The sequence below is a fragment of the Taeniopygia guttata genome, chromosome 2, assembly GCF_048771995.1.
Source record: "Taeniopygia guttata chromosome 2, bTaeGut7.mat, whole genome shotgun sequence".
Classification (NCBI taxonomy): domain Eukaryota; kingdom Metazoa; phylum Chordata; class Aves; order Passeriformes; family Estrildidae; genus Taeniopygia; species Taeniopygia guttata.
The window spans coordinates 27,129,643-27,152,055 of NC_133026.1; the positions used below are offsets into that span (position 1 = coordinate 27,129,643).

The 22,413-nt window shown below is 34.8% G+C and overlaps 1 protein-coding gene across 1 annotated transcript in view; it reads left to right on the top strand.

Moving 5' to 3' along the window:
• Nucleotides 1-22,413, top strand: part of PHF14 (PHD finger protein 14) — a 157,298-nt gene that overhangs the window by 32,854 nt on the left and 102,031 nt on the right. Inside the window, 8 exon segments of the mRNA XM_030264726.4 lie at nucleotides 1,903-2,040; nucleotides 3,935-4,081; nucleotides 6,657-6,927; nucleotides 7,507-7,613; nucleotides 8,975-9,070; nucleotides 10,627-10,730; nucleotides 12,161-12,292; nucleotides 19,509-19,677. Of these exon segments, the coding sequence (XP_030120586.4) occupies nucleotides 1,903-2,040; nucleotides 3,935-4,081; nucleotides 6,657-6,927; nucleotides 7,507-7,613; nucleotides 8,975-9,070; nucleotides 10,627-10,730; nucleotides 12,161-12,292; nucleotides 19,509-19,677 (1,164 nt within the window).

Sequence of the window (22,413 nt, forward strand, 5' to 3'; positions counted from 1 at the left end):
ACATTCAGTAAGAACTGCTGTAGAGGTTATATGTAAGCTAGTATGCATACAACAGGCTGTTCCAAAGCAGTGTTAACCAAAATCCACAGCAACACAGGACCCTCAAAGTGAACTGATACATGGTTCTAAAGTTAAAATTGTTTTACATGTAAATGTTTTCAGGCCAGATCAAAATTAACCATTAACAAACCATACAGAAAACCACTGCAGTGGGCAGAGGACAGCACTCATTAATTTGCTAAATACTGTTTGTATGACTAATGGAGACAGTGTGGAGAAGCCATATCTATAAGGCCAGTGTGAGGGAAGGTGGTTGTTTCTAAGTCTGCAGCTCTAAAGCTTCATTTCTGCCAAGTGACTTTTGTTTTCTTGATTTTTTTCTACTTGTTAAATAGAATACTAAATGAAAACGTGTAGTGCACTTACAGTGAATGCAAAATGCACATTCAAGTGCATACAATACATAAGACAGATGAAAAGACTATGGGTTGCCCATGTACAACATACCTGTATCAGGAGCCTGGGCCTGCTGAGACATTTAGCCTTATTTAGAAATGTTTGTAAAAGGAGGGGCAAGCACACCAAACCCTATCAACTGTTGTTGAAATTAATCATACTCTTTTTTTTTTAATAACATGAGTGATGTATAGGATCAGGTAAAGAATTTGGGCATCTTGTCTTGCTGTGAGTAAGGTGAAAGTGAACTGTACATGTGAAGAGGACTCATTGCTGTTGGAAAGCTGTAAATGTTGTTTGCTATATTAAATGTGGAAGTTAACAGCTTATTTTGCTATGTTCCCCCTTCAAAACCAGCTTAATATAATAGTTTTTTTATTTAGGTGTTGCAGCTACACAGCTAAATGGTGCCCTTCTAGTGTAGCACATGTGATGTTTTGAGATTCTTCAGTCACTGAGTTTTCCTTACCATTCCCGTCTGTTGTTTAACTTTCTGCATGGAGATATTTTCTTTAGGTGGTAGATGGCTTTGCTTTCTATTCAGCAAGTAGGAGTCTAGGAAATGCATGCCTGTGTAATTTTAGCTCATCTTTATGCACTGGATAGCAGCACTGCTCAAGCAGGGCATGTTCCCATTTCCTGCTTATCTGCTCATTTCTCTAGATTGCTGGCACAGGGATTTGGTTTGAAATTGTGGTGAAGGAGATTGAGGAATTTATCTGACTCAAAAATAACTTAATTGGTTTTTTTTTTCAGGTTGTATTAGAGGATGTAATTTCATTGTTTTGCAAGTAACTGTGCCTAGAACGCACGTATCTGAAGCCATAGTTACTTAATTAAGTGAATTGCAACCTTTCTTACTGATATTTATGTTTTTTGAGTATTTGTTTTGGCACTGTCACATGTTTACTCCTCGGTCATTGCTTATCAAAGGACATGTACATAATTATCTATGATTTTTAGTCATTCAGAGTGCTGCTCTTTTATTGTTGTTTGTCCTCTGAACTTGTTGAACATTTGCTGAGGAGTGGTGGTTTTTTTATACCGTGCTTATAAAATTAATTGTACTTGAATTGCTTTGTTGGTATTTAGTTGTTTTGCTGAAGGGGAATGCAATACATGGAGATTTATATAAAAATTAATCCAAGATGCTGTTTAAATTTAAGCACATTACTATTTTCAAAAATGTAATTAATAGTGGGAGTTGAGAAAGCAGGGAACTTTAGGTAGTGTCAGCCATTGGGAGCATACTTGGTTTCTGTACCACACAGGAGTCACCTACCAATTTGGTTTATATGACATAAATTTTTTTTATATATATATATATATATATATATATATATATATATATATATATATATATATATATATTACATAAATTATCAAATATTAGTCAAAGTGTGCCTGAAATATTTACTATGGTCTTTTCCATTTGTCTTTATGAAGGAATGCAGCTTTTGTGAAGATCCTCGTTTTGCCAGAACTGGTGTATGCATTAGTTGTGATGCTGGGATGTGCAGAGCTTATTTCCATGTGACCTGTGCTCAGAAGGAAGGCCTCCTCTCAGAAGCAGCAGCAGAAGAGGTGGGCATGGAAAGGATAGAATAAAAGATCTCTAATGAAAGCTTATGGAGATGACCTGAAACGGTATCTTTTTTGTTCACAGGTCCTGAACAAAGTTTTTAAGTAGGTAACAAGGCCTAGGCTGGGTAAAGGAACTGTACAGGGAGAGCCCTTCAACAAATTGTCCAACTTTGAGCTTCTTTTGAAACTGGAAAAAAGGATAGAGAAAGTTAACACAGACTTGGCTTAACAGACTGTCAGCCAATACAGACAGGAATTCTATTTCCTGAACTTCACATAGGGCGACATACTTAGCTAGCTTTTTGTGTAGTACAGTAATCTCTGTTTCATACCGAATAGGAAACTTGAGAAATCAAAAGCATTTCTGATGTCACTTTTTCATGTGTGTTTTCCAGTATTTACTTCAAATGGTATTACATAGATATGACGTTCCTTGTGGTAACATTAATCTTTGGAATCAAAATGAAAAGCAAGTATTTATAACCTCCTGATAACTTCTTAATATCTTTTCTTAACAGTTTTTCTCCTGTAATATGATCTAAAGCAATTCATACTTTAAGTTCCTACTTCCTGATTCATTTTTATGGTATAAGTTTATTGTCCAATTTCGTCCTGATACATATAATTTGATTAAGCCTATCATGTTCATGGCTACACAATATAGTTTGTTGCCTTAGGAAGTAGTAGAGGTAACACAAAAACATTACTTTCACTGTCGATCTCGACACCTTTGTTTCTGAAAACAGTGGACCACTAAGGGATTCATGAAGGAATCACAAAATACTTTCTTCTGTTGGACTGATAAATAGGAAGATAGCACATTGCCTCATTGTTATTGTTCTTAATAGATTATGTGTTTGGTTGAATCTTTAAATGCCCACTGTGAATCCCCTCTGGACATTTGTATCTGCTTTCCTTTCCACCTTAAAATTTTGTTACATGTTGTCTGCAGTCAAATTTTTAGTCAAGGTCTCACACCTTCTCAAGATCTCGCACAATCTCATTTTAGGGCATGGCTATTTTTTAAAGTAAGCCATCTCATACTATGAAAATCTAAATTAAAATAAAATGCGCTTGTAAGGAAAGTCAGAGTAAATTTTATTATTCTATGTTTTATATGTGGAATAAAGGGAAATTTGATAGGCAGGTAATTTATTAATATTTGTATTACTTTATGAAGGAAGACTGCTTTAAGTTTTTCTTAGTCTGTAGATTTATGATGTTTGTACACTTTTGAAAGTACAAAGGCAATGAAACGTATTTCTCAAACCATGGCCCCTCCTGGCTTAGATATTTGTAGTCTGCCTGCAAGATTTGCGGGTGTTAGTAGTTGCTATAAACCTAACCATGATAGTGTGCAGATATGATGGAATAAAAAAATGGGGGAAAATCATTTGAGAGATGATAAATCTCTAAATGTGAGGGTATAGCCACCAAAATGGTTGGAAAAACATTAGAGAAACCAAATGTATTGCATTTGATAATATTCAGAATTATTAAGTACTTTTAGGATTTGATTTAAAAGGCACAGTGAATCAACAGGAGATTAATACATGTTATATGTTAAAGGGATTTGTACTTAATAATTTATTTTGCTGGGATTTTTTTCCTGGGAATGCAAACATAGTACAGAGATTGACTAGGAGAGAGTTAAATCGTTAATGCATTTAAAACGTTTAGGATCATGCAATAAAAACAATGGAAAAACTCCTTATACTGGAAATTACATCAACATGACAAAATTGATTTAGAAACATACTTTTGATTTTTTTAAAAAACGTGCCCATTTGAACATGTGAACTGGTTGCCAGAATGTTTGTGCTGTTCAGAGCCCTTTGGCCTTACTTTGTCTCACTCTATTTTCATTCCTTCCCCTTTGTTTTTTTTGAAACAGGATATAGCTGACCCTTTTTTTGCTTATTGTAAACAGCATGCGGACAGGTTAGACAGAAAATGGAAGCGGAAGAACTACTTGGCTTTACAATCTTACTGTAAAATGTCCTTGCAGGAAAGAGAAAAGCAGCTTTCACCAGAAGCTCAGGTATTGTATTTGTGCCCCTGTATTTAATAATCCTTGGTAAACAAGACAGAAATTAAGAGAAGGTAAAAGTTTTATTGTAGTAGAAAATTAAATGTAGAATAGTGCATGGTCATTTAACAGCACACGTAACTGTTTGTAGGGTTTGATCTCTAAGAACAATTATATCTATATATGATATAGGTATATCTCATATATATTACATATCTATTTCAATAAATATCAAGTATCTGTGCTTTTCTGAATTTAAAAGTATTACTTTGGTTTTGAGGTAAAAAATTGGTAATTACTTTTTCATTGTAATTCATAGATTTTGTTTAACATTTTCTTCAAGATTCTGAAGAAAAATTGCCAGAAAAAATTAGGCATTTCTATTTCTGTCTGAATTTCCAATTTTATAGGTCTAAGTGGAATTCTGTGTGCCAGGTGTTTTCATAGTAAAGACTTCCTAGGAAAAAAAATAATGTATGCAAAGAAGTGTGTCTGTGCTACTGCGTGGGAGTTGTCTGAAAGCCTTAGGCAAGTTTATATCCCTGTCTAGTGACAGATCCATTTAAAATTTAGTTATTGCAGAAGCTCAACTGATAAAAATCCTGTTAATACAAAGGTTTTAATCCCTCTGAGGGTATCTACATACTTTCATGTTTCAATGTGTATCCTTCATTTATTTTTTCTGATTCTGAGCAATTTCTAGCATAGTTTGCTTCACTGCTTAGACTGAACTGCATTCCGTGGAAAAATCACACCTGTGCAGAAAAGCAGCTTGTTACCTAAACAAAACCTGCCTGATTTATTTGTAGAAAGTAGCAGATGCTGTAAATAATGGAAATAATTTATGGGAGAGGACTATGTGTTTTTTTTCCTGAAGTGAGAGTTATAGTGTAATGATAAGAAAATATTGTTTCATATTATCAAACTTTTTATTTTAAAAAATCTGGCCTTTCCAGTTCTTCAGAGATCTTTGAATAGGAGAATATTAATTTAAAATGATCCGTGCTATTGACAATGAGCATGAGCAAATTTGTACAGTAGAAGAATTGTGAATAAAATATTTTGAGGTATTGAACTTCATGTATCTTGATTTAAAACTGGTTCCATAATTCTTGCTGAATATACTCGACTCTCAGTTATGTGAAATGCACGTGTGTAATGGAGACATTACAATAATATGAACACTGACCAATAGAATGGTGAATGCTGGTTGTGCAATATCAGTTTGGATCCAACAGGGCTTATTATCTCTGTTTTCGAGCATGTATTAAGCAGTGCTGATAATGCTGATAAGTTCCCAGCATTTCCCTTTCTCGCTCCTATTTTCCCCAAATCAAGACCCTGCAATTTTTAAATCTAAAGTATTTAGATTAAATTTTTTGAAACTGAAGAATGACTTTTGAAAACTGCAGGTGGGGTTGACGTGATGTCATGGGCACCTTGATACAAGTATGATGGCGTTTATACATTTTGTACAACCACATGTTTTCACTGTTGTTGGCTTTGGTATTGTACAGCAGTGGCTGTAGGCGGACCTGTTGTCTGCTGCTATGGGTCCAAGAAAAAAGCCATTGCGGTCAGAGCTGGCCTGTGAGCTATATTTGCTTTGTTTCTTGGTCATTCATGTTCAAGACCTAGTAAGGTAATGTGTTAAACTGTCTGCAATACTACCTTCAGTGATTCTGTTTGAAATCAGAGATGTTCCCTAACCACAGTGTGTATGTATATGCACACCTTTTGCTTTTGTCTCAGGAGTATCTTACACCATATGGTAGGGCAGTCACATTAGTTTAGTTTCTTCTTTGTGCAGGCATGTAAACAGCTTCTAGCTGATAGTCACTTGGAGTTTTACCTCTGAAGGTTTGTATGTTGATGTCAGTTTCTGCCAGAATTGCCACTTCATAGAGTTCCCTCAAGACAACATTTTCCAGCTGTCAGTAACAGCTAGATCTTTTGGGGTAGATCTCCCAGATGGTCACAAATATACAGATGTCATCAACAATATACATTGTGAGCTTCTCTTGTCTGCTTCATTTCTGTTTGGGTTGTTTCTTGACAAATTATAATCAACAAGTTTAACATTTATAAAGAGAAGTGGCATTGAGAAAGGAGTTGTACAAAAGTATGTCAAATATGGTACAAACACTCTTAATCAACTTTTGTTGCTCACATAAATATCAATTTAATGTGTATCTAAATGCATATGTGGTAGGTCAACCAGAGCTTCTATCAGTAGTGAGTTTTCACAGTCCCATCAAAATATCATTATTAGAAGGGGTTGTCTCAAAGCCGGCAGTCATCTGTTGCTTTCATCAATGGGGAAATGTCATCAAGAAATGTGTACATAGCTCCAAAACCTAAACCTATGGAGAGGATAGTGTCATTTGTGTGTGCACTTTGCAGTAAAATGGAATGTCTGTATCAATGTCTGTTTCTTGAGTTGTAGAGTTCTGGTGTGAAAATGGCATTGATTACATTGCTCAGCTTTTAAAATGAAAATAAAAGGCGGTTGTATTCCAAACCATAACTCAAAACTAATTTTGAATCGTTCCTTGATGTTTTTAATTTGTGGAATTCATAATTGCAGGCTCGAATCAATGCCAGGCTCCAGCAGTATCGTGCCAAGGCGGAGCTGGCACGCACCACCAGGCCCCAGGCCTGGGTTCCCAGGGAGAAGCTGCCGCGGCCGCTCACCAGCAGCGCTTCGGCCATACGGAAGCTCATGCGCAAAGCTGAGCTGATGGGAATTAGCACAGACATTTTCCCAGTGGATACTTCAGATACAAGTTCCAGTGTTGATGGAAGAAGAAAACATAAACAACCAGCTCTCACTGCTGACTTTGTGAATTATTACCTTGGTAAGGGTGAAAATGGTGTATTTTTCTCAATGAAAAGATACCACTGTGCTGCGTTGTGCTATGCTATTTCATTGGCTTTTTTATTTTCGTTGTATTTCATTGTTTATAATAGATAAATTGTGGAATATGACTTCATTTTAGGTCAGGTATATTGTTGCTTGTAGTCTGTGTTTACACACAAAGTGTTTTTTTTTTTTAAAAGCACTTAAGAAAATAATAAAATCTTTCAAATATAAACAGGAGACTAAACAGTCTTTAAGAAGGGATTAGGTGACTTTTGGTATAATATTTTTTCCTTAAATTCTCTTCCATTTCTATGTGGAATAGCATGACTTTTTGACTCTTTGCTAGATGCTGATCAAAATTAATCTTTTAAACAACTATAATATTTATGCAGAAAAATACAAATGTTATGACTATTTGTTCTACTCAGTGTATGTATTAAACCTCTAGGCCATAGTTTTGTGTCTTTGTATTGTTATAGTTTTTTACTTTAGATTGCATCACTTTTTTTTTAGTCCATATAACTTGAAAATGTATATTCAAGAATAGGAAATAATACCATTTTCTTTTAAATAGAGAGAAATATGCGCATGATTCAAATCCAGGAGAATATGGCTGAACAGAAGAACATCAAGGATAAGTTAGAAAATGAGCAAGAAAAGCTTCATGTGGAATATAATAAGGTAAAGAAAAAGGGGTGATAAACACCATTGTACCATTTTAGTATTGCTGCAATTAACTTTGATAGCATTTTTCTTTCCATGGAAAAAGTATCGGAGGAAAATGTAATATATAAACTATTGAGCTTTTAAAAGTAACATTTAAAGATGTGTTTTTTCTTTTAAAAATATTCAGTAGTCTGTCTTCTCCCATACAAGTAATATCAATTTCAAAAATGTGATATGTTGAGTGGACACAGGTTCTTTAACTGTCCCTACTGAGAGCTCCAGAAACAAATTTGAAATGGACCTGTTTTAACCTGCATGATTCTCTGCTTGTAGCCACACTTGATTACTGGCAATCTATGATACTCAAGAGTGTTATTTATTTATTTATGTCAACTGCAGCTCCAGTTTGGCTTAGGTCTAATGAGTTGACAAATTTTTCAGAGAGAAATAATCAGTATTCAAACATCCTCAGTGTCCTCTGCGTGTTTTTTAAGGTATAACAAATTTTTAAGGTATAACAAACCCATAAATTATGGCTTTGCTGCCCCAAAATATTGCTAATGTAATTTTTTATTAACTCATTGTTATGATTAAAAAAGAACTTTTTGCATTTTTACTAAATAAATATTTATTTTAATATTATTTTGAAACATAGATATACTGTATCTTTTGTGACAGATGACATGCTGCAGTTCTTGCTGAATTCAACAGCCTATTAAGTGATAGTTAATGATGACAAAAAATGGTGTTACTATTAATTCCTGAACTGTTTGGTGTGTGTTTTAAATGAGAGAATATGGAAAATGTAGCAGCAGATCCTTGTGAACTGCCCAGAGATGATAAAGGGAAAGGAAATTGTGCCTGGGGCTTTTAACCAAATTAAGAGTTACCTCCCAAAGTACACAACCTAACAATTATTTCCAGAAGAAAAAGAAACTTTTTTTTTTTTTTTTGCTTACAGCTTTTAGTTTTAAATTTTATTTTTATGTGAGTGTGGTAAAAGAGAATTTTGATTAATTTATATGCTCGCTTGTTACAATCTTGCTGCCTAAGTAGTGTGGGCATTACATTTAAGATGGTCCTGTATTTTAGTTTTGCTTTCCATTTGACTTCATGAAACCTTACTGTTTCATATGTCCATACTGAAATACTTCAGACTTTACAAAAGAAGGGGTTGCTCTGGGTTCTTATTTTATTTCTGTTAAATTAATGAATGGTTATACTGATCTCAGCTATATTGATATGAGTTTCATTCTTTTTCTAATCCCACAATAAATTATTGCACCCTTGGTAGGTAAGAGGCTGAGTAAATTTTACTCAATAACTCTTAATGGATTTTCATTCCTGTTGCCTATTTTTTTTCTTTAATTTTTCAGCTGTGTGAGTCCTTGGAAGAACTACAAAATATGAATGGAAAACTGCGAAATGAAGGGCAAGGAATCTGGGCTCTGCTGGGTAGAATCATTGGACAGGTTGGTTGGTTCTTTGTCCCCCTTTACAGAAATAAAACAGCAGAGCAGGTTTTCCAAGAATAGGTCTTCTAGTTTCTGCCACTTCTATGGCCGAATAAATTTATTTGATTTGATCAGACCCAGGCTTTACTCAGGGGATAAAGCTTCCTGATTGGAGTACCTAGACTTCTGCAAACCACCTACTAGGAATGTGTAGCTTTATTTTGTTGTTTTAATAGTGTACTTGTTTGTAAAATTCTTACATTTGTTATAAGTGATTGACCTGTCATTTGTGACGAACCTTAGCATGAAGCGTGAGTTAATCCTGTTTTTGAGTTAAGACTGTTTTTGTCTCCAGTTGTCTTTAGTTACTGTAGGCTTCAAATGATAAGTTAACTCTTTATGGCTCTTGTAAGATAAAAATCCTTTTAAGTGCAGGATGTATGTAATGATGTGTAACTAGGCAGAGGAGAATATTTTGATCAAATGAATATAAATATCTAGGACAACAGAAGATTTGGGTTACTTGCTGTTGCCAGCAATTGTCTTTGTTCCCATTGATACGGGAAAAAAGAAGTGAAGATTTTTGCAGTGTTTTAATATTTGTTTATGTCAGATATTAAATGTCAGTTGACATTTTGGATATGAGAGGGAGATTGCAATGTTTTCCAGTTATGATTTAAGATTGACAAAACTGTTCACTGTGGAAATGCAGACATAGAGACATAGAATTAGTCACAATTTTGGTATGCCCTTTGTTATTGTTGAATTTGTGCTGCTGTTCTGAAAACGAGCCTTACACTTTCTTTATGCAGTAATAGTTCCTAAGATATGCAACCTTTTACTAGTTCCATTTATCTGCCTATCTCTCCTACTTGCAAAGAAGAATTCTTGCACAACATATCTTTTAAGCCAAGATTATTTTTCCTTCCTTTGAGTAAGTATTCGCATATATATTTCCTGATGCAAATGTTACTCAATTTGGAAAAAAAAAGAAAGGAAAGCTGAGCAGAATTCATTTACACAGCTTGCATGACATTTTTTTCCAGTTGGCTGAACAGATGCACACCCATGGGGCTGCTGAGAAATGACTTTGATAGATGGTTGCTGTCTGAGAAGCCAGCACACTGCAGATAGTAGAAACCCAACGAGAGTCTCATCTGCTTTGTGAAGGGCTTGGTCCAATAAGATAATTTTTCTAATTAACCTGTCGAGCACCACTGTAGCTGTGATGCTGGGGAAAATAAACTATCTAAGTATTCTGCCACTTTCATGAATCTGCCATTACTTGTTTCAGATGCCTAGAGAAATGGATCCTTGTCCATCCCTATATTGGAAGCTTGAAGAAAAATTCTAAAAGCTAGTTTTTCTATGTGTTTCTTACTGACTTGAAAAAATGACTGTAAGACTATTTTATGTTACAGAATCATACTGGGATAAATGTGTTGTCTGTAAAATAGTTAGCTAAGCAATCTCCCGCTCATTATGTGTCTTATTCTTCATGCATTGAGATTAGAGAAATACTCTTGAAAAAAGTGTCAAGACTCATGTGTATTGCATTTCTTCAAATCCAATAGAAATTGAACATACCAGCAATTTTACGGGCTCCTAAGGAAAGGAAACCAAGTAAAAAGGAAGGAGGAACACAAAAGGCATCTACACTTCCGGCAGTACTTTATAGGCAAGTAATTAAATTTTGACAGAAAATATACAGTATCTAGTAATTTATAGTTTCAGAAAAGTGTTCTGAGAAAATTGTTTGCTTCAGTTTGTAATTTAAAAAATGCTTTAAAGTTGTCTATACTTTTTACTTATTTTTGAAGACTAAGTTAAATAATGGTCAGTTCTCCACCCTACCACACATGACTAAAGTTAGGGTGTTTTTGCTAATATGACAGCAGTGCTTAGAGGATAAAAGTAACTCCTTGCATCTGAAGTAGAAGGGTCCTTTGTTTTTTTTGATGTGAAAACTAACTGCGCTTTATTCTTTGAATGCAGTCATCTGAGTGGATGATTTTGAGAACAGTCATGATGCTGTTCAGTCACAATTCCTGGATGCACAAAACACTTGTCATATAAGAATTCTCAGTTTTTGTTCATGCTAGATATCCCTACTTCTATTTTTTATTAATTCCCAAGGTTATGGAATGTATTCACTAACTCTGTCGTAGATCCACCTTTTCTCCTCTTACATAAGCTGTGAAGCTACTGACTGGGTTTTTACTAAATGCAATAGTGGGACACAAATGAGGATCCCAGACTGTGACTGTGCAAAATACATACATGTCATCTAGGATCGTCTTTTCTCACCCCAGCTGAGGAGTGACATGGTCTGTTGCTTATCCTAGAGAGCAGCAGCCGGACATCCAGCTAGAGCAAGTAGTGTCTTGCCCAGCTATAAGACTCCGTGAAGAGATGATTTTTACACAAGCAAAAGTTAATTTTAATAGTGCAAGAGGTAGAAATCTTGAAAACGTGGCAGTGGGCTGAGGATTTGGCAATTTTGATGTATACAAATAATTGGAGTCGTGCTTCACCAATTCTGTTTTATTCAAATGCACTCAGTTCCTCCCATCTTATAGTACAATCAGTGATCACCTATCTTTTCAAAATAACTAAAATTTCAATCACACTAAAATAATTATGAAAAGGAAGTGTAATTTCTAATGCGTAACATTGCCCAGCATAGCAGCAGCATAGACCTGTGTCAAGGTGGTTACCTGCATAAGTGTGTGATTGATTATCCAGATTGGTACTAGCAGCATAATTTTCTGTTAAAGCATTTGTTGTATTTTTTTTTTCACTTGACACTTGTATATTTTGTTGAAGTATTGAGTGCTTACTAACTTGTTGGAAGTCCTCAAAAATTTAATTGAAAGCCAGTTTTTGCTAACTCTTACTAACAGCCTTTTATACTTTTACTGTACATCACTGGAAGCTTCTTACAACAACTCCTCCAAAATTGCTCCAAAAAGTAATTATGCATTTAAATGATACATTCCAATTGAAGTTGCCACATGTTTGTATTGAAACTGGGGAATATGCTGGGGTATATAGTTTATTCTTTATGAGTATGTAATTATAATGTTTTTCTGCTACGTGCGTGAAAAGTTGTGGAATTTGCAAGAAGAACCATGATCAGCACCTACTGCTACTCTGTGACACTTGCAAACTTCATTATCATCTTGGTTGCCTAGATCCACCTCTTACTAGGATGCCAAGGAAGACCAAGAACAGTTACTGGTAAGAACACAGTTAATGTGCTGTCCTGTGCTCTTGTACTTAAAGTAGGATGTAAATGTGAACAAACTTGCAAATTCTGGGTGGGTTAGACATTGCTTTAATGCAGTTTGAGCAGTTTTTTGGTTTTTTTTTTTTTTTTTAATTTTCAGGTTATTAGCAGTGATGTTTCAAGGTTAAAAAAAGTTATAAAGATTTTCTCATTATTAGCTTCTGTGTAAAAATAGGTTATAGCCGTAATTTTCTTTGGTTTTTAATTCATCTGTGATTGTTATTACTGCAGTATAATAGCGGTAGGGAATTATGGGCTAATACTTTCGGGAAATAAAAGACTTGGTTTTCTGTTTATGTTAGGACTCAGATATGCAACTCTGTTCAGTTCTTCAGGCAACGACTTGTGATATTTAAATAAACTTGTAAGTAGTAGCTCTGTTTATTGCAATATGGGAAGTGTTGAGTTTACTGCTGTCTTAGGACTCAAATGTACAATGACAGATGTTCATAACTGTACTTACTGCAGTTAAATTTCCACGAATTAAAGTTCTTTCATGCTAGCAGAGCAGAACAAAAGCTAAGTTGTGCAACGGAGAAGTGATAAGGTGGCAGAGATTATGATTTCCAAACTGTCATAAAATTAGCTTGCTCTGCTCTGTAGTGTTAGCAGTCTGCATGCTTAAACTGGTCTGAAATGTTTCATAACAAACTCAGAAATAGTCTGTAACTGTCAAGAAGTTAAAAGTATAACATCTTGAGGAGTCATTTGTCACCTTGTCTGAATGTTAAGTTACCAAATCAGAATACTGTAAGAATTGCTTCTAAAACAGTAAAACTATTTTAACAGAAAAAGATTACTGTCTGTTTTTCTTCATATATCTCTATTTTTTTTTTTATTTAAGAACTAGCATAAAACATTTACTTTTGCCATCTTTTTTGTTGGTTTTGAAGATTGTGTGCCGAACAAGATAGCTAGTTCATGAAATGGGAGGCCTCTCTTTTTTATATCTTATTGTGATAAAACCTGGATTTACCTTAGTAAATTTGCTTAGCAAATTAATAGACATTTCATTTAAAATATGAAAATCTCAAAAATATTTTCACCATCACTAATACGTTCCTGAACTTAATTTTCTTTTAATTATTTAATGTAGCGTGTTAGACTTTTGATCTCTTTAGTCAAATTTGCCAAGCAGTTATTTTATGTGGAAACTTTTTTAAAAAAAAAAAAAATTAGGTATCTTCTTCATTTACACAGGAGATTTGATTTTTATTCTGCTTTAACAAAGTTGAAAAGGCTCACTAAAAGCTATCAGTCCAAAAGATGTAAGACTAATTCTCAGTAGGTGTTAAAAGGCAGGATAGGTCAGGTTAGGTAGTAAAGCTCTTTCATTTCAAAGCTATAACCTAGCTTTGTTGTGAATTTCATGCTTCAGTTATATCTCAGATCACAAACTTGGCTTTTACTTCTAATTAGCTCAGGCATATTCTGGAGTGTGAGATGATAGCAGACAAATTGAGCTGCATTGATTGCATTCTTTTCATCATTGAACATTCCTTTATGTATTCTTTTCAGGATCAGTAGAGAGCATATAGAACAGACCCTTAATCTAAGTTTGAATTCAGCAGGGTTTTCCTCCCCTGCTGTTTTGAATACAATTTTTATCTTTTGATTAAGATTTGAAGAAAAGTGCATATTTTTTTTTTAGATGGGGGTATGTACTTTTCAGATATTTGTATAGGATGTAATAGGAGTATAGCAGAAAAATAAAAGAAAATTGTTATAGTGGGAAATTCCTTGAAACACTAGGTAGGTTGAAAGACTTCATTTAAGAGTGGTTAAAAACATTGAGTGTAGTTCATTTTTAAAATAGTAATCAAGAAACAATTTAAAATAATTTTTAAATAATGAAAAAGAATTGTTTCTTTTTTTCTTTATGTTCTGTTATCACTGCTAATAATTTACTCAGAATGGCTAACTTGAGCCCTTGCAAAAGTTTTTATGATTACAATCCTGTACTTTACCAATATATGTTTATTTAAACAATGAGTACTTCAACATGAGTTTATTCCATAAACTTCATCTTTTATATTGTGTTTGAGGATGTCAAGTGATTCAGGTTATGTGTGTGATGCTACATAGACTAATTTCTAGTTATACTTTTTGTCCATTTCATGCCCAGCATTTAATAGTTTAAATTACAGTTTACGAAAAAGGGTTTCGAAATTGTTAAATTAAATCCAGTATTATATGTTAATTGTAATAGAAAAAAATAAATATATTATGTATTTAAAAGCTAATTTGTTGAAGAAAGTACAAATTATATTTTGTTATCTCAGTGTTTGTAAAATTTAAAATGAGTTAACAATTTTAGTTCTAGTGAAATCATAGTAAGAATTTAGACCTGGTGAGCACCAGTGTTTAATGGCTTACTAGCTGAACTACTATAAAATACTTCACACTAGAAATTTTCTTTGTTCAGAGGCCTAACAGCTTTCTTCAAGGTAACAGTTATAATGTCTTACACATCGGTTTATACCATAGTAAGTTGAAAGCTTGTCCTCATTTCAGATGGATTTGAGATGAAGAGTGTAGGAATTATTTAATATAATACATCAAAGCATTAATTTATGCCTGTTTTGATGCTCTCCTTTCAGAGTAGAATGATAGACTATCCTGAGCTGGAAGGATTGAGTCCAACTCCTAGATCAGAAGTTTTAACCATACAATGAAATGCTGTGGTTTACATTCCTTTAAAAATCTGTGATTTTCAGTTTCTTAGAAATTCTATTGCTTAAACAATTGAATATTTTTTTGATTATCATGTTATCATAATGCTAAATCTTACCATTCTTGCTGACAAATTGTGTGCTTTTATGCTCCTGGCCATTCTGGATGTATTTTCCTGATAGAGAATGATCTTAACTGGTACTAAAGCAATGCACAGGTGTTGGCAGATGATACAATGAATCAAATCTAATTTTAAAATATTGATATTTTCATTAAGAAAATACTTGCCAGCTACCAACAAGGATTAGCTTCTTCTATTAGAGTGAGATTGCTGAAAAACAGTGGTAACTTCTGGTAGCATATGAAATACTGGGGACTGAGATGGACAAACAAGGACTAGTGGTGTATTAAGGTTGGTTGGTTTTATTTTTGCTCTAGACAGCCAAGTTATTTTAGTGGTGACTGCTGTGAAGAGTATTGGCCACAGGACAGAATGAGCTGTAGAGTTCCTGACCAACAGTTCCATGAACACTTATGCAGTATCTGGACATTCATTCATATTCCTGACCTCGTTCCTTCAGTACTGATCCAGCACCTCTTCATCCTGAGACACTCTATAATGATATAAAATTATTAACTAGTATAAACATGTGTGGAATATGACATATACATTTTAATGTATTTGTCACTTGTCCTAATTGAAGGATGTTTGGATTGTTCCAAATGGCAATTTTTTTTTTTTTAAACTCTGTTACTTTACACTCTGTAAGATGCTCTTTGAAGCTTTTTGACAACTGTATTGGTTTCATACATACTATCTTTTATCTCCAGAATAAAAGCAACCCTGGGTTTTTTGCACCTCCAGTACGTCATTTACATGTGTAATTTACAGAGCCCAGGTGTCATCTTGAAGCTGTGGTCCATGTTTCTCGAATTCAGTGTTGCTTGATTCTTTGTAAACATTGTGAGGGGTGATTTGTCAGACATCCTGTCTGTGAGACCTGTGTCTTCCTTATGAAAACAAGCCCTGCTTTTTTTCCTTTTTAAACACGAAGGACTAAACTGTTTCCTGGAAGCACTGTAGTGGTATTTGCTAAGCAATTTGAATACACTCTTTCCCAACTCACTGCTACTGAGTTAACAAGATGTTTGTGAGGTAGGAAGTTATCTCTGATTTTTGTACCAAGTTAATTTGAAAACACAACAAAATCGCACAATTTATTTTTTCTTCTGTAGGTTGTTAGTGCTTAATCAAAGACTTTCTGTATGATTAAGAGATTTCAAATCAGTACTGAGAGTTCTTGATGGAACAAAAACTTCTAGTAATTTTAGCAGTAGGCACATTTTAGAAGTAGGCATATTGTTGCCTGCAACTGATTTTCCCTGTGGGTCTAGATTAGGCAAGTCTAGACTAAAAGCAAAACAAAACTTGTGTACTGAAAGTTGAATCTTTGGCGCTGTTTCTCCTGCTGTTTTGTTTATGCTGCATAGCAATGCTTGCTAATTTAGAGGTAGTCAAAGATTGTTGCAGTAGGTCTAAAGGTTACCTGCTGTGACATGTTCTCTGTTCACTGCTTGTCCTTGAGGAGCTGAAATTAAGTGAGCATGACTTTGACACAGCCAAAAATAAGTCATGTGGCTGTTTGCTGTGAATATATTGGGATTAAACAGCAGAATGGGAAAAGTACTTTAAATTCAAGAACCATGTTGAAATAAACTATAAGAAGAGCTGAAAAGAGATTGTTTGCAAGTCAGAGGAGTATGTATCTGTAATAGCTTTTCTGTGGCTCTAAGGGAGCTAACAGACAAACTGCTTTATAGTTGAATCTTGTCTGTTTTGTAATAGGGATGATGAGACATGGTTGACTGTAACAGTAGAGCTTATTCCGGTAGATCAAGAGGTTGCTTGTAATTTCATGTTTATAACTCCTTTCCCCCTTTATCTCTGGTATATTTGTGAAGTTTTGTTATGGATTGACACAACACCCTCACCCCCATCACAGTATGCTTTTGCTTCTCTTTTCTCGATCTAGGTTTTTTGTAATTTTGATTGCTTTTCATTTTTGACTGCTTTCACACTTGCATAACCTGTTTTAGAGCAAGCTTGTTCATAAAACAGAATTTAAGTAACTTGAGTGCAGTACCTCATTTTTTGGTGAACATGTTTCATGTCTTCCTCAGTAACATAAAAGTTACAATACTTCACATACATATTTAAATAGTGAAACTTCAGGACTTTAGTGATCTGCATGGGTGTTTTCTGTAGAACTGTCTGAACCTAGGTAGCAGAAAAAGGGTGTCTTTCCCTTGTAAAAACAGAGAGATAAAGTACAGGAATTATTTAAATGATACGTGAAGGGTGGTAGATCCAAGAAACTGGATTCCCCAATCCAAATATTGTTGTAAAACCCTATGACTATTTGTTTCTCTTACAACAGTGTCATTTTTAGTGCAGCTCTTAAGTTATGAAGACCTTTTCTATAATTTATACATGGCACATATTTTAACCATAATAATGGAGAAAATAAATGCTTTTTAAGAATTACTCATTACTGTAGCACCTTCTATCTGGAGAGGTCCAAGCAAGATGGCAAATTTTCAGTTTCTGGTGCTCGGCTCTTCCATCCAAACCCATGGCCCCAGTGATAATGTGCATGGTATGGAATTAAACAGTGCTGAAAACTCCATTCCCCTTTTTTCTGTAACCAGGACAGGGAGGAAGAACACAGGACTATATTCTCATAGGCTGGCACAAAACTGTTTGAAAAGTATATAAACTGGCTTCCTTGTGCTTTGGCTTTTCATAAAGACTCTATACTTGCATGAGAGAGGAGAGAAACGGTTATCTTTCCTGCAATCTGCCCTGTTCTTCTGCTTTTTAGACCAGCAAATATTCCAAGTACTTTCATCTGTCTTATTCACCCTGTCTTAAGTTCTTTTGAGATAAGAGATGATGAATCTTTTTAATATTATAATGTAGCCACAATTAGCTAAAATTTACATGTGGAAAAGTTAACGGAAAAAGGTCTTGAGTTAGTCAGGGTTACACTGATCTGTTACACAATCTATGACTAGATTCCCCCTATTCTGACTGGGTAGCCACCGGTCTGTGTAGCAAACTGTGATGACTCCTGGTGTCTTTTGGTATAGCTAGGAGAGATCTGAGATAATACTGCTTGGATTACTTTGAAAGAATTAGAAAACATGGAAAATTGATGGATATGGTATTGTGTTACCCTGCATTGAAGTTAATAGGATAACTATTCCTGTTGAATGTGTAAATTGCAACAAACAGGCTCAAACACAGCATGTGTATCTGACTTTGTGCTTTTGTTTATACAGGATGGATATGTCTTTTTGTTGCAAATGTGTATTAAAATTTAACTTCAAATAATTAAATACATGGGGTTTTTGTTTTGTTGCCTTCCAAAGCAAATTTACTCTTATCATTTAGAGAATTTTAATGTGCTAATCCCTGCTAATGTCAATTAATAGCACAACATTATGTTGTTTGGTTTTTTTTCTTGTATTATTAAAAAAATTGATAGGAGAACAGTGATGAATTGGACTTTATTTGAATAGACTTGTTGTTTTTTGAATTGGAAGTGTAGTATGAGAAGTAATTAAAACTGGGTCTTCCAATGAGCATGTTTATTTTTTCATTAACATACTTTTACTGAACATCCACATTTGTGACTTTGTATAAGATGATTTTTTGCAAATAAAAACAAATCATGATGAATTCCTATCTTGTTAATTCTGTCAAAGAGCTTGTTAATAGCATTACTTTAGCATCTCTTAATTTTTGAAGTTCTGATGGTGATTTTTTACTTTTTTCAGAAACTCAATAGGCATTTTTTTTTCAATGTAGTGTTCCAGGTTTGTTAGTGTATGTCTTTAGCTTCTGTATTTGTAATTTTCTCCTAATTATTTTTTTCAGATTTAAAATTCACTCCCTTAGGAGTTATTTTCATAACAAACATGTCCTCCAAATCCCTGCTACTAAAGCATGCTCTCTTTGGAATGAATTCAGCAGTATGTCATTGTGAAGATTAACAATCTGGTCTAGTGGAGGGTACCCCTGGTCCTGGCAGGGGGGTGGGAACTAGATGATCTTTAAGATCTCTTCCAATCCAAACCACTGTATAAGTCTATAATTAAATTGCAACAGCAGCTACAGTAATTACTAGATTAGAGATCAGTGGGCAGCTTTAAAAATGAAGATGTGGTAGAATGAAAATGATGAAATAGGGGGCATTTTTCTTGAAGATTAATTCCTACTTTTAGAGTCTTGGTTTTTGAAGTTAAGTACTGTCAGGAAAATAAGAACAACCTACTTGTGTTTTGCTTGCTTGCTTAAAATGTACGTTTTAGATGTCCACTTGATTTCTTGACTTTAGACTTTTGAATTTATCTTAAATGCAAACACTTCAATATGTTTCTTTTTCTGCTCTCGTGACTGCACTTTTAAAAAGAAAATCTTCTGCTTTGCAGGCAATGCTCAGAGTGTGACCAGGCAGGTAGCAGTGATATGGAGGCTGATATCGCCATGGAAACCTTACCAGATGGGACCAAAAGATCAAGGAGGCAAATTAAGGAACCAGTGAAATTTGTTCCTCAGGATGTGCCAACAGAACCGAAGAAAATTCCAATCAGAAACACGGTAAATGATGGTGGAGTTGATGTGTTGAAGCTCGTATTCATAATAATATTGTTTCAGATTACCTACATTGTGGACATTTGGAATGGAGGGGTTTCAATTAGATTGATATTCTGGTTTTGTTATATATTCAATTTTCTCATTTTAGTTCTTTTTTAGTTGTATTAGATATTGATTTGCTAAAATAGAAATCTGGGAAACAGTACTTAACTGAAGAGCTGTACAAGCTTAAGGAAAAATTTAGTTTGCACTTAAACTTAGCCTTAATAGCTGTTGTTCACTGTCGTAGTAAGGACATTTGCTAGGGTGGGTTTAAATATATTGAATTATAGCTGAAAAATAATTAGTAATTTTCCTATCTGCAGGCAACCTGTTGACTGCACATTTTATGACTGTCACAAGACCCTGTTATTTCAGTTTGATTGGCTTATTAGTCTTACTAGTCAATGTATGTTTTCTTAAACTTCTGTGGTGGATAGAATTTTGAGAAGACAAGCAAAACTTCTTGCTTCTTGTACTGATGAAATATTTAGCATCATTCCTTCTTTTGAAGGAAGTACTTTTTTATTAATCACTGCGCACTTTTCCTTAAGTTTTGTTTTCCTACTTGTTTAGAAAACAAGGCTTTTTATATGTGATGTGTCATACTACCCATAAAAAGAACATTAAAATATCAAAGGGCATTTAGGTCCAGGTTACAGGATGAGTAGTGTTCCCATATCCCTTCAGACATAAGGGGTTCATCTTCCAATATATTTCTTAATATCAGGAAATATTGCAACCTCTCACATTAGAGTTAGATAAACTTCATCTCTCATGCAGCACAACTTTATTTTCTCCACAAAGCTTTCTAGACATTTTATGGTTGTACTAGCAGATACCATACTTAATGTACACTGATAGGATTAAGCAAGTATTTTCCTGACCCAGTCTTAAATATTTGTTTTAATTTTGGGCCACAACTTTGATTTACCTAATGGCTTCCCTTTCCCAGTCTGTGACTCAGAACTTTAAGAATGACCCAAGCCAAGCTGATAAATTTAGCTCCAACTATTAGGAGTATGAGTAATCCACAATTAAATTTTGAGAAACTTCTCTGTTTTCCTCATTGAGGGAAAGTACCCTTCTTCCTTATGCATAAGAGCTCATAGAATCATACAGCTGTCTGAATAGGTTGAACTTACTGTTGTTATGCTTGTGTTCAGACAGAAAGAAGACTTGCCTGCTGTTCTTACTGAACCCTCTGTATCTCATCTCCCATTTTTCTTCTTCCTTTCTCTTCTCACTCTTTTTATATCAAATGTAGTGCTCTTAGTGTGTGGAGAATCATGATTCTGGGACTATAGAGAACTAAAATTATTGCTGGAAGGACATTCATAGTTGTAATAAAAAAAGGAGTAATATAAGGCATTGTTCAACAATCCATAGGAATAAAAGATTGATTTGTTCTGAAGTCCGTGTAATAACTGCCAAGGTTCTTCAATGCAAAATGGAAACAAGTCTGATTACTCTGAAGTGTTCCCCTCATGCTGTGGTGATTTGGTACTTCATGTGTTACATAATAGATGTACACACATTATAGTATGTCATAAAGAGATTAATTGATTTTCAGTGGCATACTGTGTTGTCACTGTATGGTGTTGCACTGTGGAAAAATACTGCTACCAGTCTAAGAAAGATTTTGTTCCTCTGCTTGAATTTTCTGTCTTTGTTTCAGTTCTCTCTTGTTCTCTGCTTTTCTTCAACACACAGATTTACAAGATAACATCTTTTCTGCCCTGTGAGCAGGGCTTCTCTGTAGAAAAGAAGCATTGACCGCTGAGTGTTCCCCCTCCACTGATTGGCCCTCTTCTGGGTAACTCCCCCAGTTTATATACTGAGCATGATGTTCTGTGGTGTATCTTTGGTCAGTTCAGTCAGGCTGTCATGGCTGTGCTCCTTTGCAGCTTTTTGTGCAGCTCCTCCCTGGCAGAGCATAAAACCTCAAATCAAAGACTTTTCAGTGTATGCATAACATAGCAACAGCCAGAACATCCATGTGTTACCAGCATTATTCTATGAGTATTACGGAGACAGGTTAGCTCAGCCGGTCAGAGCATGGTGCTAATAATGCTAAGGTTGTGGGTTTGATCCCTGTATGGGCCATTCACTTAACAGCTGGACTTTGATGATCCTTATGGATTCCTTCCAACTCAGAATATTCTGTGATTCTTATACTAAATCCAAAACCCACAGTACTATACTGCCTACTAATAAGAAAATTAACTCTATCCCAGCCAAAACCAGACCATCTGGCCAGAGACCTGTATCAATTGGAGTTGTAGTGCACTAGAGTGGAGTTCTGGAGCGCTAGTGTTCACAGCTTCTACATAATATTGGAGACTCAATTTCCTTCTGTAATTTGGAAGTTTGAGAGGACTAAGACTGAAGCAAGTCTTAGTCAGAGTCAGGAGAGTGTTTCTCCCTTGTACAGTTCTCTACATTAATTGTGTGCCAGGATGTTATTTTGAATCCTAATGCTATATAAGCTTTTTAAAGAACCCTGTGAGTTCTCTATAGTATTTCTTTCTCTTACCTTTCAAATATGTCACAGTATATTTATATAGAATGATGGATTCACATAATGTTCTGAGTTGGAAGGGGCTCACAACGATTACTGAAGTCCAACTCCTGGCCCTGCATGGGTCAGCTCCAAGAACCACACCATGTGCCTGAGAGCATTGTCCAAACATTCCCTGA